At 47.6% G+C, this 24,662-nt stretch overlaps 1 protein-coding gene across 1 annotated transcript in view; it reads right to left on the reverse strand.

The window, feature by feature from the left end:
- LOC147702947 (serine/threonine-protein phosphatase 2A catalytic subunit alpha isoform) overlaps positions 1-24,662 on the reverse strand; it is a 221,769-nt gene that overhangs the window by 52,206 nt on the left and 144,901 nt on the right. Inside the window, exon 5 of the mRNA XM_086931523.1 lies at positions 2,961-3,122. Within this exon, the coding sequence (XP_086787649.1) occupies positions 2,961-3,122 (162 nt within the window). The remainder of the gene's footprint in view (positions 1-2,960; positions 3,123-24,662) is intronic.

Consider the following 24,662-nt stretch of genomic DNA (forward strand, 5'->3'; position numbering starts at 1 on the left):
AACATCTCAATTAAACCATGCTTGCAGCCCAGGAAGAACCCACTCCGGACTTGGTGTGAGCGGAGATATCGCACCGCAAACAAAATAAATCCGCGAGCCCAGACTGCTTTTGGTTTCTTTTTACAAAGACTTTAGCAACTTCATAGCAGATCCCCTCTGCAATGTACTCAAATCAATCCGGACGTCTCATAAATTGAGAACCAAACTATGAGAGAGCCCTTAGTAACGGCCTTACTTAAACCAGGCAAAGATCCCACCACTGGTACATCATTTAGGCACATGGTCTTGCTCAACTTCGATGTCAAGATTTTCCCTTCCATCTTAGCGATATCTTCCCACTCCTAGATTCCATTTGCCAGTCTGGATTTATCCACAAATGTCAGGCCCGTGATAACGTCTGATTGGCAGTACACTCCATCGACTTGCCCTCCTGATCCAAAACCAAGACCATCCTTCTCTCGCTAGACGCAGAGAAGGCCTTCGAATGGATGGACCGGGAATACATACGACAAGTCTTGCCCCCAATTCTAGCCAATAACTGGGCTACAACTGACGGCATAAAAGTGAATGGTATCTACTCCCCACCTAGAACACTGAACCAAGGGACCAGACAAGGATACCCCATTCCTTAATTATTGCCCTCACCATGGAGCACCTAGTCCAGCATATGGAGGCCAGTCAAGACATAGGCTGCAGTTTGATGGTGAAACACAAACTGGCCCTTTTTGCAGACTATATGCTCTGCATTCTAATCAATACAGAGACATACCTACCTGCATTGCTAACGATGCTCCATTGCTTCGAATCAGTCTAAGGCTATAAAATTAACCTCCAAAAATGTAATGGTATGAGCATTATAGACCCACAGCAGAGTTGCCCATCGCTCCCAACGATCAGGGCCCTATCCTGGGAGGTGTCTTCGGTTTACTATTTAGGAGTCATCCTCACGAATGCCATAGACTAGCTACTTCAAGTCAACATTCCTCCTCTTCTGGACATCCTGTTCAAAGACCTATATAGTTGGGGCAAATCTGAGATATCCTTGCTGGGCCGGGTTAATAGTATAAAAATGAACTTCCTGCCTCGACTACTCTATGTTGCTCAAACACAAGTATTATGGTCCCCCCACAGAAAGATTAACTGCGATCCAACACAAGTTGCTCCACTTTGTGTGGAATAACAAAACATTAGAGTTCATCACGCCACAATGTACAAAAACAATGGGTGGCCTATGCCTTCCAAATATTGTTAATTACATCCACACAGCCCAACTACGCCCCGCCCTTGACTGCCTACACCTTTCATATACCAAACCAGTGAAAATCTTAGAACAAGGACATTACTCAGTGCTGTTACACTACTTAATTTGACTGCAACCACGAGGACATGGACCCAAGCAGAAAGGTCTGCGTCACATAATGGAGCTAGTTCTCCGTTACTTGGGCATACTATGCGGGCAGCAAGGTGCATCCTTTCACACCCCTTCCCCTCCCAGATACTGTACAATTCTGACTTTCAGACAAGACTTCAAAAATAACCACTTTAACTGTTGGAGAGATGGTAATCAACCTTGACTGGGGGAACTGCAGGAGGTTGGTGAACCACTAGATTGGCAGTCATGGAGGGAGGAGTTCGTCCTGACAAAGCATGAGGAGTTCTAAATAAAGCATTTACTACACTGGGTCACCAACGAACAAGTATGTTCAAAAGGTAGTAGAGACAAGTAGTAGAGAGTAGAGCCCTGATTTAAAGAGTGTGCAGAATGTACAGTTGCTAAGGCTGTGCAGGACATTGGGTGGCAGGTGGTCTTCCCTGAGTTTTAGTGCTTTAAGGATGGGTTATGTCCTGAACTCCTCTAAGAAGGACTCTCTGAATAGGAGCTTTCCTTTCTTGGGGTCAGGCTGGTCAGTGGGTGCTGTCTGTGTTGACGGTCGTATAGCCAGGACACTGTCTCAAACAGATCTGTACATTTCCTCATGTTCATGCTTAACCTGCGGCTTTGGGTCACTCAGAACCAATGATAGTTTTGAAGTACACATCGGGGTTTAACTCCGTTCCAAGGAGTTGTGGATTGTTTATCAAGGTCGGGCCAGGCTCAGTGTCAAAGGTCGTGTTCAACAAGTCTTTGAGTAGTCTAAGGAGCAACAAGCCTCCGACTGCTGTAGCCTTTCAGTGTGCTGTTCTTGGCTTGAGGCTGGGCTCTCTTACGCTGGTATTGAACTCCTTTTGTGGTTCAGCCCCAGAGACAAGATCCTTGAAGTATACTGCGTGTGAAGTGCAGGTTGCTGTTCTTTGCCCTACATAAGCGTTTCTTTATGGGCCCTGGAGAAAAATGTCCTCTGAAGTGTGAATCCGCCAAGATCATATAATTAGGGTTCTGTCCCTTGAAGGTCTGGAGTTCACAAGGGCACCCATCACCCATTCAGCACTAGAATGGCTTTCCTAGATTTCAAGGACACGAATGGGAAATGCCGTATGAGAACTTTGGTGTTATATTCTATGCTCCATTAAAGATATCTTACCTTGATAGTGACAAAAAATTGAATCAGAGGTGCAGTCTATGTCCAGGTGCATTGTGGATTTAGGCCATAATAGTGAATTGTAAAAAGAAATGCTATCAGACCTGGAAAGGTGGTTCTGATATCAGAATGCTGTTCAGTTGGCAGGAATTAAAATCACTTGCAACCCTGTTCCGGGCTCAGCACCTGGACTAAGAGTCCTCTATTGGGACTCCAAAACGATTAATTATTAAGGAAGTAAAGAAGTCCGCCACTGTTTTCTTAGAAAGTTACAGAATCACCTCACGGCATCTCGATGCGGGAAAGTCCATTTAACACAGCATTTAGCTTTAGAGGCTTTCATTTATTAGGGAACAGACATTATTACTGTTAAGACAACTGGCAGGCACCATTTGGACAGATATGAACATTCAGTCATAAGAAAAGATCTGCACTTCTCACCTCCATCACCAGCTGATGGGCTCTTGAAACCAAAGTAAGGCCATTAGCATGATTGAAAGTTTCTGAAATATCTTGTCCAAAAGTGTAGCCAGCACCTCTTGGGGAAATGCCCCACCCACCACGATCGTCAGGATCAGACCACAGCAAATCACACATTGGCCCCTAATAAAAGAAAAAAAACAGTTTATTAACAAAATGTTGCATTACGTTTGCAAATTGGGAAAAACACTCGCATTACGTTTGCAAATTGGGAAAAACACTCACTTTCAAGCACATTTCTGCAGCATCGTAGCTTTCATGTATTACAACCCAAATCAGTGGGAATTCTTCAATTTAAAACAAAATAGTAAAAACAGATTGATATTTAAGTGTTTTAGTTTATTTGCATCAATGCTGTTCAGTCCACTTTCAGCTAATGAGGTGTATAGTCAAAGGTCCAGGAGGCCACCTTTAGCAGCAAGTCAGAATAACCAAATTGTCTCAATCTGTGGGAGGCAAGCAAGGATGGGAAGAAAAAGGTTGCACGCAGATCTATGGAAGATAAAAATGTTGAACTACATAACACCAGTTTTCTACCAAGGTTATCCTCAATAAGTATATAAACACTCAATGTCGGACGACATCGAAAAATACCAGAAAACTCAACAACATTAAAAGAGGATTAAAAATACACAGAGTTGCTGCCTTAAACTAGCTGTATTTACAGTTTTTAAAAGAGCAGTGCAATAGGTCTCACATTTGCTGTTGTCAATGTTTTTTACATGTGTTTTGGTGTGGAGTGGATGAATGTGGTGTGTAGTGGGATTGTGTGGTATGTTGTGCAGTGGAATTGTGGATAGTAATTATGTTGTATCAAGTGTACTGGAATTATGTGGAGTGGGATTGTGTGTTATGAAGAGTAATTATGTGGTACGGTATTTTATGCTGTGGCGCATTATTTAGGGGAGTTTAATTATGTGGTGTGCTGTAGAAATTTCTGGAGTGAAGGAGAATTCTGTGGGGTAAATTGTATGTATTTGAGGTGTTATGTAATTGTGTTAATTTGTATTATGTGGTTACTTGTTGAATTATGTGGTGTGGAATGGAAACTGGTTGAGTTGATGTGTGGCGTAGAACTGTGTGGCGTGGATTGAAATTATGCTGATTGGAATTGTGTCATGGTGTGGAGTGTATTGAAGTGGGTTGTTGCGATCTGGTATAATTTGTTATATGTAGGATGTATTTATGTGGTAGTGAGAAGAGTTGTGGAGTTGAATTAATTTGTGCTGAATGGTATATGTAGTTTAATTATGCTGGGTGGTGTGTGTTACAGTAAACATCAAGTTATAATGAATGAAGAGTGGGTTCAAAGGAAGGATATATGGAGGAAAGTGGAAGAGAGTAAAGGAGGTTAGGGTAGGTTTGAGGGACATATTCCAGGAAGCCTTTGCATAGGGAGTAAGATAAGATTAAGAATGTTAAGAAAAAACTGAATAACCAAAGCCTATTTGAACTATTATGCACAGCTGTTTTGTAACATACTGAACACTCTATAACACACCAAATCATTTGTAAGAAATTCAATAATGAACAATATATGGATTACTGTGTAAAAACAGAACGTTGAGAAGCAAATTATTTGTTGTTTGGGCTAAGAAATGTTGCATATGCCTTTTGGGGAGTTCGAAACGCACCAAATTAAATATTTTTGCAGTAAAAGGTTTGCGTTATTTCAAAAGATATTAGAGTCCCTTATAATCTCACAATCTCAGTTAACCTGATACCTGGTAATTCTGGAGGCTGAATTTTGAATGTTTTATTAGCGTTGTGTGGTCTTCAATTCCAGTTCCAGTCTTTAGTTTTTCATAATGCTGTCTTGGATTAGTGACCTATCACCAAACAAGTATGTGCTAGAGGGCTCAACATTGCTGAATTCACAAGTAGCCAGTACCTGCAAGTTACAATTTATGCTTCCTCTTCTCAATTTGTGCTAGAGTACAATAGTGGTTAGGAGGCAGATAGACGGTTTAAATGTCACAACGAATACATAAGTAAATGTGGCTTGATTGGTGCTTTGCGGAAAAAGCAGGAAGTAAGAAAAGAAACATAACAAAATGCAGCTGAATAGGACAGTTGAGCGAACCGGTCCTTTAAATCACATCCAAAGCATGTTAGCGCCCACGCAAGTTTTCGGCATGTCTGCCAGCGTTGTATCCTTTCTAATCAAGCCAAAGGGGTGTATTGTTTCGTATAATACTAAACCAATTATAAACATGTGGAAAAGGCTGCCTCAAGGCTGTGTTAAGAGAATAGCTGGTTAAACACAGTTATACCGCTGCATAGCTCTAAAATCTCTCATCACGGTTATTCAAAATGTACTAATTTCACTGACTTGGGAAGGATGAAAGCCAAGCAAGTCCAGCTTAAATAACATGTGACATCCAAGTTTTTTTAAATGTCTTTTATTGTACAAAGATACAGACAAGCACAAGCATGGCTTACGTACAGTGCTTGATTTGTAAAACTAAATACATTAATATGTGCTGGGTCCGTTACTCATAGGTTCTCAGGCTGAAAACTATGGTCAAATCCCACTACAGTGGCTGTCAGATGAACCGCACCACTCCCGTCTTGAAATGGTTCAGCCGTGGAAGCACGGAGGCCAGTCTCAGTTCACCAAGATGGTGATAAGAAATAGGTATGTTGCTCTTTCCTGCAAAATGTTAATCTTCCAGATGCTGAACTCATCTAGCCACAAGCTTCTCCCCTTAGTTTTCCAACGGAAGACAATCCATTCTGCACAACAACGACCAAGAGATGGACCCACATAAGCACCCAACAGCAACATCACAGCAAGAACCCATCACAGCTTCTCCATCTAGAGCTGGGGTGTCAGCTGTTGCTGCCTTTATTTACAACAGACATTTCCTTCAAGTATCCAGAATACCTGTAGGTTTAAGAAGAGATCCCAAATACCCACAGCACGCTGTGTTCAGTAGGCGTGAGCTGGCTTTAGGTAGAACAGCCACTGAAGTACACTGTGTAAAGGTGGGCACCCTGTGCTCAAGTGGCTCATCCAGGCTGTACGCTGCAGCACGACCTGGTGCACGGAAGCACTGGACAGTGGTGCATCTCAAGGTCAGTTGAGCTCCTCCATGGGGCATGCAGCCCTCATCAGAAATTAAGGATGGAGCTGGAGGAAAGTGCTGGGGTGCCCTTACACTGTGGTTCTGCTTGGGAGCATGGCAGCTGACTGCAGGATAGACTAGCAATCAAAGCCAAGTGGATCAGAGGCCACCGCAAACCTCTTCAATTCGACACATTGGGCCAACGCAGCAGGCGACTCAAAATACAGAAAAAGTGTTGATAAATTGCTCATTAAAGATGAGAAATATAGTGAGCGTCTGCACTGCAGTGAGAGGAACTGTAGCTCAGCCGAAACACAATCAGTGAGAGCCTGCAAAATAAGTTCACATCTTCGAAAATTAGTTCCAGTGCTGAGCAACAGCAAACAGGCTCAAATTAAGCACAGGCTAGCTCTCATCAGAAATAAAATTAAGTATGTGTGTAAACATTACTGTATAGCAATCCATTCATTTCCCCCCTCACCAAGCCACCCATACTCCCACTGAGGCAGTAAGGCCCCAACCATGTATTCCATTTGCGCATTCCACTCAATGCAAAAGACGTCAACAATTAACACTATGAATAGTTGAATGAAAGTTAGACGGCTATGTTATGAGCTATTCTGCACTTAAGTGTTTGATTTTGAATCACACTTTGCAGTACAAGTGATGCTTTACATATGTGGTGTAATGTCCCCGTCTGCACAACGGTGCATGCACCCTGTTTGGCTTTGCATGGCAAAGAATGGCACAGTGTGTCCGATTAGGAAACATTTTTTACTGTCCCCAGAATTGTGGCAAAATACAAGCTTCTGAGTAGGGGGAAAGTCTATAAAAATGGCCAATTTGGTCACTGAAGGGCCTTAAAAAGTAGTTATTCAACATGAGGTGCGATACAATTGACAGAACTTGCACCCTTAGGAGGGACAGTACAGCATTTAAATACAGACCAGCATAAAACTGCCTTCAACGTACAGGGATTGGTCTAAGAGGGTGTTGTACGGGGTTTAGTTTAACACAATCTAGATGTCAAATTCAAAGAACAGCTGTAGAAAGCGTAGGACTACAGAGAAAGGTGGAGTAGGAGTTTTTTTAAAATACATTTTTGTGCAGTGAAAGAACAAATAGGATTGGAGTAAAAAGTCAAGAGGATAAAAAGAGGAAAAGGTGGTGAAGTCAAAAGTCCCACTATTGGAGGGGTTTACCCTGGCACGACGAGTAATGACCCAGTTAAGGAGAAAACATAAAAATGCAACACCTGACGCCCGAAATCATTTAAAATCCAGATGAAAGAGACAGCCCCTCATGCACGGCCTGGCCTCTCATCATCTATCAACTGCAGTGTGTGGGTGTTGTGTAATCTAGCGCAAATCGTTAAAGTTTCAGCGCAGGTTTTGTCTATCTTCCACCTACAGGTTTACTGTGGGCGTTGAATCCCAATCGTATGTGGCAGCGACCCAGAGCGACTCCAGTCAGGGTTTTGCATTTCTCATTGGTCATCTCGGGGGTTTCTAAACATTCCTGCAATGTAGACAGAGAGCGAGCAGGCAGGTGTTCAAAACTCAAAACTGTGAGCGGGAGAAAGAAGGGAGTCTTGAGACTTTCACCTCACGCCTTAGAGCCGCACTCTGAGGAAGGCCAGCCTACAGCTTATGTGTAGGAGCCAAGTGTACAGCTTCAACAGTAACATGGATTGAGTGAGGGGGCGGGGGCAGGAACGGTTGCCTCGGAACCCAGTCTCTGAATGCACATCAAATGTAAAGATAAAACATGATTTACCTACCACGCATGCAGTCTTGGATGACAGGTGATTCAGGCAAACAGAAAAGGCTACTGAAGGTGTGAGCAACAAAGTGGTGATTTCCTAAAAGTCAATTTTCTATTACACATTACCTTAAATTCCAACTCAGCAATAAGTCTGGTTTAATGGAACAGTTAGTTTGATAACTTGGAGTAATCTCTTTGGTGGTCCCGAATGGAAGTTAGCACTTGCCACGGTGTCTAGTGAAACTCCATGTTAGACAACGGGACCACCGGCCTTGCTAAAAGGATAAGGTCAATTTTTGTTTTTCACTGTCATAGCATGTTAAATGCAAAAGCAACATGTACCCTTTTTAAATACGAAGCACTCTGCCTGGTGGGCAACCTAAAAAGACAGATTTTGACCTAGCATAAGGGTTTAGTCTGACATGTTGAGTAGGCAGGGTTAAAGCTGAACAGAGGCTGCGGCGACAGGACTGAGTTGTTTTCACTTTGTCACTGTAATGATGTCACAATTAAGTGCTGCAGTAGTGAAATTTAACCTACCAGCCCAAAGTTCTTCTTGTACCCTCTACAGTGGACTTGTGAGTAAGCTAATAGAGGCAATCGGGTATTATGATAATTATACACATACTTTGCGGTGGTCAAAGAACATGCACTGGGTCTGGACAGCAGGATCCACTGTACTGACCGCCTGGACCCTCCTTCAGTCCGGTTGCTCCCACACGCTCCAGCTGTCCTGCACGCTGGTATCGTTGGTCTCCTGCTTTTCTGTTTCCTAGCGCTGCATTGTTTCATCTGTCTATTGAACTGATAGCGCTGCAAGGACGCTTTATAGCGCTGCATTGCCTCATTTGATTATTTTACTGATAGCGCTGCAAGGACGCTTCATAGCGCTGCATTGCCTCATTTGATTATTTTACTGATAGCGCTGCAAGGACGCTTCATAGCGCTGCATTGTCTCATTTGATTATTTTACTGATAGCGCTGCAAGGACGCTTCATAGCGCTGCATTGTCTCATTTGATTATTTTACTGATAGCGCTGCAAGGACGCTTCATAGCGCTGCATTGTCTCATTTATTCTTACAACTACGCTGCACTGTCGCTTTATTTATTATTTATCAAAATAGCAGCGCAACGTCGCTGTGGCAGTAACTTTGATTTTGGCGACTTTACACCTGGTTTGTGCGTGTAAGGCTCTCTCCCTACAACACGCTGTGCATTTGCTGCCCCTGGCTGTGCCTGCCTTTGACCCTCCATTTTGTGTTGTTTTCCCCTGGTCCGCCCCTCCTCCCGCCACCGCCTCCCAGCTGCTGCCCCTCCCACGCTCCGCCCCCTCCACCATCCATTTATGACCAATGATATAACGCGCAGCGACCGCGCCCAATCCGCGCCGAAGGTGCGCCAAAGGTAAGCCCGTCTACGCCCGTCCGCGCCCAGCGCCAGACCCCCTGCCCCTCGCGCTGCCCAGCCCTCCTGCATTATCTACGATGCCGCAACCCTCCTAGCCCTTAATCCCGGTCGCGCCCCCAACTGCGTCCAAGCAGCTCCTGGACACACCCATGGACCTTTCTCCTGCTACTCCTGCAAATTCAGCAGCACCGACAACTACTCCGCTACGACCACTCCACAGACTCCCGACCCCAACCACCTACAATGCATCCTTCTCAACACCCGCTCGGTCCACAGACACGCCATTGACCTATGGAATCTACTAGACACCATCTCTCCAGACGTCGCCTTCCTAACAGAAACATGGATGAACGCTTCCTCCGCCCCAGATATCACCATTGCCATCCCTGAGGACTATAAGATCACACGCAAGGACCGTACCGGCCACACAGGAGGAGGAATCGCTATCGTCCATAAGAAATCAATCCGCATCTCAACCAGCTCTGACGCCAACCTCGCCAACTCCGAACACCTTCACTTCCAAATCCACATCGACCCCAAGACCACACTCAGAGGCACCCTCCTCTACAGACCACCAGGACCCCGCGCAAAATTCAGTGAAGACATCACGGACTTCATCACTCCACACGCGCTCCCCTCCAAAGACTACATCCTTCTGGGAGACCTCAACTTTCACCTTGAAAAGATCAACGACCGCAACACCACCACCCTCCTGGACAACCTCGCCAACCTCGGACTTAAACAACTAGTCACTTCCCCCACCCACATCGCAGGTCACACACTCGACCCCATCTTCACCTCCAGCAATCATGTCTCCTTCAGCCACACTACGGATCTCCTCTGGACTGACCACAGCTGCGTTCACTTCACCTACAACAAGCCAAAACCCACCAACCACCTCCAACCAACTCTGTAAAGAAACTGGAACAAAATCACCACCGACCAGATCTCCGCATCGCTCCTTCTAAACACCCCAGCCCACTCTTCTAACCCAAACCAAGCCGCCGCCAACCTCACCCTATGGTTATCCAACACCGCCGACACCTTAGCACCACTGAAAATACGTCAAAGCAAACCTGGCAGCAAGAAGGCCTCATGGTTCAACGATGATCTTAAGAAGTCCAAGAAACTCTGCCGCTCCCTTGAAAAGGCCTGGAAAAAAGACCCAACCACTAGCACCAAGGACGCCTTCAAAAACGCCACCCGCACTCACCACCAACTAATCCGAAAGGCCAAGAAAACAGCATTCAAGGATCGACTTGACAACAACGCCCACAACAGCAAGGAACTTTTCAACATCGTCAAGGAATTTTCCAATCCCTCGGCCAACTCCAACGACATCACCCCCTCTCAAGCCCTCTGCGACTCCCTAGCCTCATTCTTCCACAACAAAATTGCAGACATCCACAACAGCTTCGACAACCAACCCGGAGACCAACCCATCCAACCATCTGCTGAACATTCTACCCCCGTGAACACCCTTAACGACTGGAACCCAATCTCCACCGAGGACACAATCCGCCTGATGAACTCCATCCACTCAGGATCCCCCACAGACCCATGTCCTCACCACATCTTCAACAAAGCAGACTCCGTCATAGCACCGCACCTCCGAGACGTCATCAACTGCTCCTTCAACTCTGCCTCCTTCCCGGAAGACTGGAAACACGCTGAACTCACCGCCCTTCTGAAAAAACCCACAGCGGACCCCACCGAACTAAAAAATTACCGCCCCATTTCGCTCCTTCCATTCCCGGCCAAAGTCATCGAGAAAGCTGTCAACAACCAGCTCGCCGCTTTCCTCGAAGCCAACAAATCCCTCGACTCCTCACAATCTGGCTTCCGAGCAAAACACAGCGCTGAGACCGCCCTCATCGCAGCAACAGACGACATTCGAACTCTACTGGACAATGGAGACACAGTCGCCCTCATCCTCCTCGACCTCTCTGCAGCATTCGACACAGTCTGCCACAGCACCCTTTTACAACGCCTCAATAACATCGGAATACAAGGAAAAGCACTTGAATGGATCACCTCGTTCCTCACCGGAAGAACCCAGAGAGTCTGCCTTCCACCATTCAAATCCGAGGCCACTGAAGTCATCTGTGGCGTACCACAAGGATCCTCACTCAGCCCCACCCTCTTCAACGTATACATGAGCCCCCTCGCGGCCATCGCCCGCCAACACAACCTCAACATCATCTCTTACGCGGATGACACTCAACTAATCCTTTCCCTCACCAATGACTCCAGCACCGCCAAAACTAACCTACACGAAGGAATGAAAGAAGTTGCCGAATGGATGAAACAAAGCCGTCTGAAACTGAACTCAGACAAAACAGAAGTCCTCATCTTAGGTACATCCCCCTCTGCATGGGACGACTCTTGGTGGCCGGAAGCCCTTGGAAAAGCACCCATCCCGACAGACCACGCACGGAACCTAGGCGTCATCCTGGATTCTTCACTCTCAATGAACAGACAAGTCAGCGCCGTATCCTCATCCTGCTTCAACATTCTCCGCATGCTCAAAAAAACTTTTCGCTGGATCCCCACCGAAACAAGAAAAACAGTCACCCATGCTCTGGTCACGAGCCGACTGGACTACGGAAACACCCTCTACGCAGGTACTACCGCTAAACTCCAGAAGAAACTCCAACGAATCCAAAACGCCTCAGCCAGGATCATATTAGACATCCAGCGCAACGAACACATCTCTGGTCACCTGAAAGACCTCCACTGGCTACCCGTCAATAAGAGAGTCACTTTCCGACTGCTAACCCACGCACACAAATCACTCTACGATATCGGACCAGAATGCCTCAACTCACGACTGTCCTTCTACACCCCCTCCCGCCAACTACGTTCTTCCAGCCAAGCCCTTGCCACTGTACCTCGCATCAACAAGACCATCATGGGAGGCAGATCCTTCTCATACCTGGCTGCTAAAACATGGAACTCACTCCCCGCTTACCTTCGCCTTACCCAGAACCACCTAGCATTCAGAAAGCAACTTAAAACGTGGATATTTGACAAGTAATCCTCCTCCCCTTTCTAAGCGCCTTGAGACCCTCTGGGTATGTAGTGCGCTATATAAATTCTCTGACTTGACTTGACTACTACACAGTCAAAAAACCGGCATTAGTCCAAAAACTCGATAGCAAGAGAAAGAATGAGGTAAGTAGTGCCCTATTCGAAAAGGTTCTTCAAGGAAGCCTCCTCTACTGCAGTGTGATTCAGGACAGTCTCATTAACATAACATCTTTATTTGTGAAGCGCACGTTTACCCAAGAGGGTATCTTGGCGCTAACAGATGTTTATTGAATGCTAAATAAACTTGTAGGTAGCTGCTTTGCAATCTCTGCAAGGGGGAGGTTTTGCAGCAACGCAATAGCCTTTCTACTAGTGGAGTTAGCTTTAGGTGCACCAGATATAGGATTTTTGGGAGAAACAATGTAGAAAGTAGGAAACTATCACATCTAGAAATTGATTGCTTTGCTGTGCCTAAAGATTTTCCTACTGGTCAGTAGCTGACAAAAAGATGTTTTGCTTTCCTATCGGTATTTATTTTTGTCTAGGTAAAATGTAACACTCTTGATATCCAGCATGGGGACCTCTCTAACATAGAAGAAAGATTCTTGATAGAATGTATACCCTAAGTAAAGGGTCGATTCATTTGGAAATCTCCTTGGGAGGAAACAGGAGTGTCTTCTTAGGCAATATGTTTTGTGGTGTATTGGATCTTGTTCACGACAACGTGAGGCTTGAATTTAATTAACCTTACAGACAGGGGTGACCACTAATTGGAAAGCTGCTTTGCTTGCTAAAGCCTGCAAATAGGCCTTATGGGTAGGCTCAAAGGGAGGACCTATGAGCTTAGCCTGTGAACTCCGAAGGAAGAGATGGTGTTCTAACTTGAAGAAGCACATTAATAACTCACTCAAAACAATTCTTGATAACAGGACTTTAAAAAAAAGTAATTTTGTGAAAGGCGGTTTCTGTAACCAGCAACAGCTGAAAATGATACCTTTAAGGACGAGAACCGAAACTCCCCTGACAATGTTTCGGAAAAGGTGTTAAGACATTACGTGGGGGTGTGGGGTGGTGTGTGTAAAAATGTCTATCTTTTCCTTTATAAGATGTAGAATAAACTTGCCCATCTAAATGTGTAGAAGTCCTGGTGGAAGAATGTCCGAAGCCTGCCATCAAGCTCAGGGAGGATACAGCGTAGCAGAGGATACAGCATAGCAGGATCTGGCCCCTAAACGTTGGAGGGAGATCCAGTCTGTACAGCAGTCTTCTATGTGGTAAAGAAGATACGGAGATCACTGAACTACAACTGCTGTGGCCAGGCTAGGAGGATCATAATTATCTTGAAGTATGTCAAGTTTCAAGATAATTGATGGTATAAAGATTATTGGAACAAATATATAAAAAGCTTCTCTAAGCAGTCAATCAAAATGTATTCCCTTTCATTACGGTTTGGTAATAATCTAGAGGTGAAATCAACTGGTTTGCTGTTTTTTGTCTTAACCGGTCTAGTTGTGAAAAATCCTACTAGCAGACGATTCAGATTAGAACCTAGTCATTTACAAACCATTCATAGCGGTCTTGTCAGGTTCTGTAGAGGGAGGTTACTTGCAGGTTTAGAACAAATACAAGGTGAACAGCGCTGATTTTCAGATTCACAACTACAAGTGATTTCCAGATTGTCTGTGCTTCGTGAGGAAGAAATCTAGATCTAATGCTTTTTCACTTGTTCAAACAATACACTGCTGCTGCCTTCTCCGTCAGAACCAGGATGGAGTTCTCCAAGAAAGTACTTTAGAGCCAGGTAAGCAACTAAATTCTATGACCATTCACTAAATAGTAAGGCGACCCATATAAGTCTCCAGCATTTTAAGGGAAGCATCTGTCACAATCATCGGGCATTGAATATCCTGGTGAATTGGGACATTCTTTACCAACCTCTCTGCTTAACACTACCAAATGAATGAACGGATTGCTGCCTGTAAAAGAGGTTGTCTTCTTAGTGGCCACAGAACTGGGACCTTCGATCTGCCATGCAAAGCTGCAGGGGTCTCATGAGGAAGCAGGGGAATACAAGGCTCTAACAACTATAGAAGAGATCAGTTCTGAAAAACTAACAGATGAAATATTTAACAGAGTGCAAGACTTATGATAGATGGCTCAAACTATGACCTGAAGGATACACACATTTTTTTAGGCATCAAACTGCTCCCGGACAAATGCTGGATTTGAATGAGATAGATGTGATCAAGACTCGATTGACTGGAAGCTGCTATTCTCAACTGAATGAAATATTGAGGAGTCATGGGAACTGTCAAGATAACAAGTTACTTACCTTAGGTAACGCTTGTTCTGGTGGATATTTAACCACATATTGCTCACCTATCTAATATTCCCAAATGCCAGACTGGATCCCAAAGATTTAAAACGCCACCCATGTGTGCTGAAATCAGTTTTTTCTTGACCGTCTGTAGCCTTAGACGAAGAGGCCAACAATAATCAGCGGTACCTATGTGCAAATTCCTAAATTGGGACCTTTTTACATTTGAAAAAGATGCATTCCACAGAACAGGGAGGTGGGACTGCAATGAGGAATCTGCAGTTATTTAAGAGTATCCACACAAAAGAGGTTTACTAAAAAGGTAAGTAACAGCTTCTGATGAATACTAAGATTTACATGTACATGTAATGGATGCAAAGCAATTATCTTGCATCTGTCATAATGCAAATGCTACTTACCAGTATGCATCTGTTCTTGGCATGTAGGGCTGCTGACATTCATATCTGTGCATAGACCGCCACCTAGTGTTGGGTCCGGATGATTGCACATTGTTGTCCTGGAAGAGTCTTCGAAGTATCACGAGATAGGTGGCTCCTCCCCTGGACTACAGTGCGCATGGGCATCGCCTCCATCCCCAGATTGTTTTTAGCCATTGGCAGAGATGGAGTGAAGAATGTGAGTGATGACCATGCTATGAGCATATGTGTTTGTATGAATAAATACTGCAGCTGCTACAGGCGCCGGGGAGGAGGTTGGGCGATATGAATGTCAGCAGCCCTACATGCCAAGAACAGATGCATACTGGTAAGTAGCATTTGCAGTTCGAGGCATGTGGGCTGCTGAATTCATATCTGTGCATAGATTACATAGCAGTCCCTCCATTAACGGCGGCCGCCCGTGCCAGCTGCAGCAGTCTGAAAAAGCGTTTTTAGAACAGCCTGACCAACAGCTGCCTGCTGTTTGGAATGCACGTCTACACAGTAGTGCTTAGTGAAAGTATGTGTGGTAGACCATGTGGCTGCTCTACAGATATCTTGTAAGGGAATGTTACCTAGGAAAGCCATAGAGGCCCCTAACTTCCTAGTGGAGTGGGCCCTAGGTGGGATAGTGAGAGTGCGCTTAGCTTTAGCGTAGCAGATCTGAATGCACTTTACTATCCATCTAGCAATCCCCGCCTTGGAGATAGCGTTTCCCTTGTGTTGTGTGGCAAAAGCAACAAAAAGCTGTTTTGTTTTGCGGAAATCTTTAGTCCTGTCCACATAGTACATCAAGGCCCTTTTCACATCAAGGGTGTGGAGCATGCGCTCCGCCAGCGTCTCTGGGTTTTGGAAAAACACTGGCAATTCAATTGTTTGGTTAATGTGGAATTGTGAGACTACTTTGGGTAAGAATTTAGGGTTAGTGCGGAGCACCACCCTGTTAGCATGTACTTGGAAAAAAGGTTCTTGGATGGTGAGTGCCTGCAACTCACTAACCCTCCGTAGCGATGTAATTGCTACTAAGAAAGCCACCTTCCAAGTCAAAAACTGAAGCTCACAAGAGTGCAGTGGCTCAAAAGGAGGACCCATCAGCCTTGTAAGAACCACGTTGAGGTTCCATTCCGGAGCTGGTGGGAGTCCTTGGTGGAATGACCCTTTTGAGTCCCTCCAGAAAGGCCTTGATAGCAGGGACCTTAAAGAGTGACAGGTGCTGCCTGTTTTGGAGGTATGCTGCCATAGCAGACAGGTGAATGCGGATGGAAGAGTACGCTAGATTACATCGATACAGGTGAAAAAGGTAACAGATGATGTTTTGAATGGAAGCATCTAGCGGGTTAATGTCGTGGTTCCGACAGTAGATGACAAACCTCTTCCATTTAGCCGCATAACAAGCTCTAGTAGTGGGCTTCCTTGCCTCCCGAATGATGTCCATGCAATTGGGAGGAAGATTGAGGTAGCCAAACTCTAGGACTTCAGGAGCCAGATCGCCAGGTTGAGCTGTTGCGGATCTGGGTGCTGAATGTCGCCATGGCTCTGCGTCAGAAGGCTGGGAGTGAGATGAAGCCTTTGATGCGGTACCACGGAGAGTTCCAGAAACGTGGTGTACCATGGTTGGCGAGCCCACGTTGGAGCAACCAGGATGAGCGTCATCGAGTGTTGCCTGAGCTTGCGTGCCACCAGCGGTATCAGAGGTGCTGGGGGAAAAGCGTACGCAAATCTGCCTGACCAGTTCATCCACATCGCATTGCCCTGTGATTGGGGGTGTGGGAACCTGGCGGCGAAGCTTTGGCATTTTGCGTTCTCCTTTGTGGCGAACAGGTCTATCTCTGGATGACCCCACTTTTGGAAGTACGGTTGGAGTACTGATGGATGTATCTCCCACTCGTGCATCTGATGGCTGTGCCTGCTGAGGAGGTCCGCCATCTGATTGTCCTTGCCCGGGAGGTGCTCCGCCATGAGGAAGATGTTCCTCTGAATGGCCCACTTCCACATGCTCTGAGCCAGATGAGACAGCTGTGGAGAGTGTGTGCCCCCCTGCTTCTGGATGTAGTACATGGCCGTCATGTTGTCCGTCCGGATCAACACGACCTTGTTGCACAGATGTACTTTGAACGCCTTTAAGGCCATGAAGATTGCCATCAGTTCCAACACATTGATGTGCATCTTCCTCTGCTGTAGTGTCCATAGTCCCTGCACAGTGTAATGGAGTACATGCGCTCCCCATCCCTGGAGAGAGGCGTCCGTCGTCAGGATAATCTGTGGGACAGGCTCTTGGAATGGTGGCCTTTGCAAAGGTTTTGTGGATTCCACCAATGCAGAGAGTTGTATGCCCGACCGCTCACCAACACTAGGTCTGTCAGTTGCCCATGAGCCTGAGTCCACTGACGTGCTAAGCACTCCTGAAGCGGACGCATATGTAGTCTCGCGTGCGGGACAATGGAGATGCAGGAGGCCATCATGCCTATCAACTGCATGAACACCTTCGCTGGAAGCGAGTGTTGGGGTCTGAACCGTTGGATCAGCGCCTGGATACTGGCGATTCTCACTGAATTTGGCTGCGCAGTGGCCGCCATAGTGTTGATCGTGGCGCCCAGATACTGTCGCACGTGGGCGGGCTGGAGATGGGACTTGGGGTAGTTCAGTGAGAAGCCCAGATCGTGCAGGAGGTGAATGGTGCGTGACACATGGTCTGCGCACTGTTGTTCTGTTCTTGCCTGAATGAGCCAGTCGTCCAGGTAAGGATAGACATGGACGTTTTGGCGACGGAGATGCGCCGCCACAGTCGCTAGGCACTTCGTAAACACCCTTGGTGCCGTGGTGACCCCGAACGGCAGGACCTTGAACTGGTAATGCTGGTCTAAGAGCGTGAATCTGAGATACCTCCTGTGGGAAGGATGTAGGGGGATATGAAAATAGGCATCTTTCAGATCCAGTGTAGCCAGAAAATCCCCCTGCTGAAGCAGGGGAAGCACTTGCTGCAACGTGAGCATATGGAAGTGCTCTGAGAGTATGTACCAGTTTAGGGGCCTGAGGTCCAGGATAGGCCTGAGGGATCCGTCCTTCTTGGGAATCAGGAAATAGAGGGAGTAAACCCCTGTTCCCCGTTCTTGCAACAGAACGAGCTCTATTGCCCCCTTTTGCAGCATAACTAGAACTTCCTGCTGCAATAAGGTCAAATGCTCGCCTGACATAGGACGGCTTCTTGGGGGTATGTCTGGTGGAATGGAAGTAAGCTCTAGACAGTACCCGTACTGGATAAGGGACCTCACCCACCTGTCCGTGGTGATGTTCTTCCACGCCGGCAGGAACTGCTGAAGTCTCCCCCCAACCGGTGTTGCATGGTTGGGGGGCAGTGACAAGACGTCACTGTTTGTTGGTGGTGGTGGACCTGGAGCCATTGTTTCCACGTCCCCTGCCTTTGGTATTATTGCCTCTGTAACCGCCTCTACCCTTGTTGTTATACGAGGGCTGGGTGTTACCCTTGTAGTATTGTGCGGACTGGGATGCCTGTCCCCGGGAGGTGCCTTTTGAATTTGAACGGCGAAAGGAACCACCCCGAAACTGCTGACTTTGTAAAGCCCCCATCGACTTTGCAGTTTCGGTATCCTTTTTCATTTTTTCTAGTGAGGCATCCACCTCAGGGCCAAACAGATGGTCAGGGTTAACTGTTTGCCCTAAAATAGTGGTTTGGATGTCGGGCTTGAACCCCGAAATACGAAGCCAGGCATGACGTCTAAGTAACACACTTGTATTGATGGCTCTAGAGGCTGTATCCGCCACGTCTAGAGCACATTTGATGGATGCATTTGTAATGAGTTTACCCTCCTGAATGAGCATCTCTCCTGCCTCCTTGTATTGGTCAGGCAAGTGTTGCAGAATGGCCTCTAATGTGTCATAATGGGCCCTATCATAACGTGCAAGCAGGGCTTGGGTGTTAGATATTCTCCAGATGTTGGCTGCCTGTGCAGCAATGCGTTTGCCCGAGGCCTCAAAGATCTTGGACTCTTTGTCTGGGGGAGGAGCGTCACCAGTAGTTTGAGAATTCGCCCTTTTTCGAGCGTTGGAAACAACCAGGGAGTCCAATGGAAAGTGTCCCTTGATATAGGTGGGATCCGTGGGTGCCGCCTTATATTTCCTGTCGATGCGAGGGTTGACCACCCGCGCCCGGGTGGGCTCTCTGAAAACCTCCGGTGCATGCTTAAGCACCCCCTTAAGCATCGGTAGCGTTTTGACTTGCTTTTCGGCTACCGAGAAGGTGTCGAATAAGAAGTCCGCATCCACGGGGTCCGAGTGCAGCTCGACGTCGTGGTTCGCCGCGGCTCTCTCAATCAAAGCATTGAAGGCCGCCGAGTCCTCTGTCGGGGACGTCTTGGCGGTGAAAAGTTGAGTGTCCTGACCCGACTGCGGGTCATCTGGGTCGCCTCCCCCGGCCCAGGGCACATGCTCCTCCTCCGGATCCGAGTACGCAGGATAGGTGTACTCGGCATCCTCCTCGCCCGCATCGGCCGCGGGGAAATGCGTCGGCGAGTGTTCCAAGGCCTGTGGGGACACAGGTTCCACCAGAGCCGAAGAGTCCGCAGAGCACCTTTTATTCTTGAGCGGGATTTTAAAAGGTTCCAACGCCGGCTCCGACGTGATCTTTCGTTTGAGGAGCGACAGTTTCCCGGTGTTGGCGTCGATAATGACCTCACGACGCTCTTCTACCGCAAGCGGCTGGAGCCGAAGCTTCGATACCACCAAGGCAGCTTTCGGCGTTAACACCTCCCCTGAATGTCCCCCCTGTTTCGGCGCGAAGGCCTTCGGCGCCGACTTGGGTGGAAGGACGAAACGAATAGGCGTTTTCTCTTTAGTAGGCTTAGGCGTGAGCGTAGGCACTACAGTGTCCTGAGTGGGAACCACTGTGGTCTTTCAGATCCGCTGTAAGGATTCCTCCACTTTCTTTGTAAGGTTTGTCGAGGGTTGCACCTGCTCGAGCGACCCCTCATCTTCGAGAGCCTGATCGCCGGTAGGCTTCTTCTTCGGGGCCGACGCCCCATGCCTAGGCGCGTCGTCACCCTGACGCTTCTTCGAAACCTTCTTCGGGTCCCCGACCCCTTTCGGTGCCGACGCGGTCGCGTCGGAGACCTTCGCCTTTGGCGTCGACCCCGAGGGCTTCGGGTCGGCCATTTTGGCGTGGCTCTTGGAGTCGGCCATCTTGGATGTTTTGGAAGTTGACGCCTCCAGAACCTTCTTCACCAACGCAACTTTCAGTTTCGGTTTCGCATCCGAGGGTGCGTGACCAGTTGGTTTCACTTTTGGTTTTTTCAATAGAAGAGATGGCTTAGAAATGTCCGTGACCGGGCCCGGAGGCGGGGACGTAGGACTGATAGGCAGATCTTGGGTAAGGCCCGAAGGCGATCCCTCGACCTGGGCCGTATGAAGGGGAATAGACCCCGAGTCCGACTGGGGATGCTCGTCCTCTGAGCTATCCCCCATCGTGGCACAAGCCTGATCGTCGTCCCCTACCTCGTCGGAGACTTAGTCAAGGTCCGCGTCACCCGCGTCGCAGTTTTCCTCTTCGGACGCGGGGCCAGAGTCCGACTCCCGCACATCGTCTTCTCCCTCGACAGATTCCTGGAAAATGTCATCTGGTGGGGGTGCCGAAAACCGACAATTGAGCCTGGAGCCGATTGGCCCGGCGAATCTTTAAAGTCTTCTTGCTTCGGAACTTCGAACACGCCATGCAGGTGTCTTCGCGGTGATCCGGCGACAAGCAGGTATTGCACACAGGGTGCACGTCGAGGTGTGAATATTTGGAGTGACACAGCGGACATTTTTTGAATGGAGTTAGCTCCATAATAAAAGTTGTAGTGTAGGCCCGTCCGCGCCGAAGGCACGTGGAAGGGCAGCAAGAGATAGGAGCTGAGAGTCAGAAAGAAACCCGTACGCAACTATACCGACGCCCAGCCTAAAGACCTTTTGGTCTCGAGTAGAAGTTGAACAACTATCGGTTCCGACAGAGGGAACCGAAACACATCCGAACCCAATGGCGGAAAAAAACAATCTGGGGATGGAGGCGATGCCCATGCGCACTGTAGTCCAGGGGAGGAGCCACCTATCTCGTGATACTTCGAAGACTCTTCCAGGACAACAATGTGCAATCATCCGGACCCAACACTAGGTGGCGGTCTATGCACAGATATGAATTCAGCAGCCCACATGCCTCGAACAATAAGTTTAACAAGTGGAGACAATAATGAAAAAGAGCAATCGGGACCTTGATGTACATGTATAAAGATCTGTTAGTGGCTACGTCGGAGGGGTGAGATAAGGAGGGAAAGAAAGGTAGAAAAGTAGAGTTGGGTAGGGGAGTGCGATGAGCAAAGTTCATGCTGCAAATTATGTAGATTTAGAGGAATATTTGTGTCTTGTTTTAATTTTTCATAAATAGACAAAAATACACTAGAGCCTCAGATGAAGTTTTTGATACTGTCAAACTAAGTGAGGCCATCCATTAGATTTCAGATACAATCAAGCCTCTCAAACCCCATAGGCCAGACATGGGTGACACCAGGGATGCCTTGTCTCTTCTACAATATTCGCTCAGACATTAGAACATTTCATCCAAGATATTCAAGCTAACCCAGTGACCACTGGTCTAGAGACTGAAAATAGACAAGTGAAGATGGCACTCTTTGATTACGACATTGTATGTTTTCTGATTAATCCTGTTCCCTCACTCTTATCATTGATGGAAGAATTGGATCACTTCCAAAGGGTGGGTTCAAGAATAACCATCATAAATCTAAAGCAATGGGCAAAGAATCAAGAAGGTAGCCAACTGAGTGAAGCCATCCATTAGTCCCAATACTAGAGATACATAACAGTAACATGCCACCCCATCTAGAAGACTCCCTGACCAAAGATCTTTACCAGTGAAGCTGGCAAACAAGTTACTTCCCTTAGGTAACGATATATCTGTAAGAAACATAGGTTAGTTATAGATTCCTTACCTTTGAATTACCCACAGGCGTCAGACTGGATCCTGAAGGTTTTTGGTCAGCAGTACCTCTGCACGTTGGAAGGTGGCGTAGGTCGGCTCCGCGTTAGTCATTGGCATTGTGCCGCAGGGATGACGTCGCTGTAGCTACTCAAGACACCGCCCTCGTGTGCGGACGTCTGTTCTTTACACAACTTTTTGCGCAGAGCCATGGAAGACAATGTCCACTGATGCACAAAGCTTGCGCCCTGAAAGCATATTCTTAACCCTAGAAGTCAGTTTGCAGAACAGGGAGGATGGATGGGGCGGTAAGGAATCTATAATTAACCTATGTGTCTTACAGATATATCGTTACCGAAGGGAAGTAACTTGTTAATCTGAAAGAAACAGTTATAGATTCCTTACCTTAGATTTGATACCCCAGCAATACCAACCCCGGCGGTGGGTCTGCGAACCAAGTTCACACCAGAAAGTCCTGGAGAACAGAACGGTCAAAGAAGCAGTCTATCCGAACTTGGCCATTGAGGAAGTAGTGTCTCGTAAACGTGTGCAGCGAAGCCCACGTAGCTGCCTGGCAGATATCATTTAGAGAAACTCCTTGTCCCAAAGCAGTAGGGGCTGCAGTCACCCTGGTGGAATGGGTGTGCACCCCCACTGGAGGCTCCTTCTTTGCTAAAGAATCGCAGGTTTTGATACACCAAACAACTCATCTGGAGACGGTCTATTTGTGTATGGCCCGACCTTTCTTGGCGCCAACAAAGAGCTGGTCATCCACCCGAAACTGTTTGGTGCGATACAAATAAAAAGAAAGCGCACGTTTTGGGTCCAGACTTTGGAGCCTCTCTTCCTCTTTCGAAGGATGCGGAAAGAAAGTGGGCAAAGTGCTGGTTAACCAAATGTGAAAGGAAGTGACAACCTTTGGAAGGAAGGATGGAAGAGTCCTGTGGACAATTTTGTCCAGATGCACAGACAGAAAAAGAGGCTTTGATGAAAGGGCCTGGAGCTTACTCACTCACATACTCTTCTGGCAAATGTGATGACCACCAGGAATGCAGTCTTAAGAGTTAAAAGCCTCAAAGGACAGTTGTGAAGCGGCTCAGAGAGCGCACATTAATAGGTTAAAACCAGAGTCAAGTCCCACTGAGGCATAACAAAGGGAATAGGAGTAAAGAGATGCGTTATGCCTTTTAAGAAACGGTTTACAACCGGGAACTAGAAGAGAGACGGCTTATCAGGGAGCTGAAGAGAGGCAGAAATGGCCGAAAGATAGCCCTTGATAGTGCCCAGAGCAGAGCCGTGCTGGGCCAAGGAGAGAAAGAAAAAGAGAACCTCAGAAAGAGGGGCAGGAAGGGGATCCACAGCCTTTGCTGTGCACCATGCCACTAATTTGTTCCACCAGCAGGCATATACCGTCTTAGTGGAGGGTCGCCTGGCTGCAAGATTACATCACAAACTTTGGGAGGCAAGTCAAAAGACAACAGCCACCTCTCAATCTCCACGCAAGGAGGTGGAGGCTGGACAGGTTCTGCTGGAGGACCGTCCCCTGTTGCTGCAACAGAAGACCCTCCCGAAGAGGAAGTCAGATCGGAAGATCAATGGCCATGTTGAGTAGCTCGGGATACCAGACTCTTTGTGCCTAATCAGGAGGCACAAGAATGACTTTGGCCCAGTCGCGCTTGCTCTTCTTCAGCACTCTGGGCAGAAGTGGTATAGGCGGAAAGGCGGACAATAGACCACATCTCCACTCGCAACAAAAAGCATTGCCTAGCTAGTGCCGCCTTGGAAATTCCAACGTGCAGAATTGCTGACATTGCGAATTCTCTTCAGTGGCAAATAGATCTAACCAAAGCTCTCCCCACTGTTAAGAGAGACCTTGCACCACCTCAGAGTAAAGACGCCATTCGTGATCCATCATGCACCTGTGGCTGAGTTTGTACGCCCTGGCGCTCAGGGAACCTGCCAGGTGTTGAACCACCAGGGAAATGCCTGGATGTTCCAGCCATATCTAGAGGCGAAGGGCCTCCTGACAGTGTCTACAACCCCACCCTGTCCGGTTTGTTGCAGTGCCACATGGTGGTGGTGTTGACCATGAACACCTACACTACTCTTCGCCAGACAGAGGGAAGGAACTCCCTTCAGTGCAAGACGAATCGCCCGAACTGCAGAATGCTGATGTAGAGCCAGGACGCCGCCGGAGACCAGAGGCCTCTTATCTCCGCCTCTCACATGTGGCTGTCCCATCCCAGAAGGGATGCACAAGGGGGCCTGCGGCACCGGAGAAGTAATTGGCCCCTCAAACAAGTCGACAGGGCCAGAATACACGCCGGCGGGATCGGGCTGCCCTAAGATGGCGTGCATCGCCTCGTAAAACTTACGAAGCTGTGCAGGAGTCGCTCCGGGTCCTGGGAAGGGAGGGAAGCTCGGAGTCGACTCTTCAGGCTCCTCACGCAGAGTCGCAGGAGGGGCGCCGCCCGCATCCCTTGTCGCGTCAGCCGACCGACGGGGACAAGTCGAAGAGAAACTATGCTTCTTCGACTTATTCTTGTGCTTCGACTTACTTGACCAGGAGTGCATAGACGGCGCGGAGCTGACTGGTACTGCTCTCTCCAGACAAACGCGGAGCCGACCGACACCACCTTCCGACGCACAGAGGTACT

Source organism: Lissotriton vulgaris, chromosome 7, assembly GCF_964263255.1.
Source record: "Lissotriton vulgaris chromosome 7, aLisVul1.2, whole genome shotgun sequence".
In the NCBI taxonomy this organism is placed as follows: Eukaryota; Metazoa; Chordata; class Amphibia; order Caudata; family Salamandridae; genus Lissotriton; species Lissotriton vulgaris.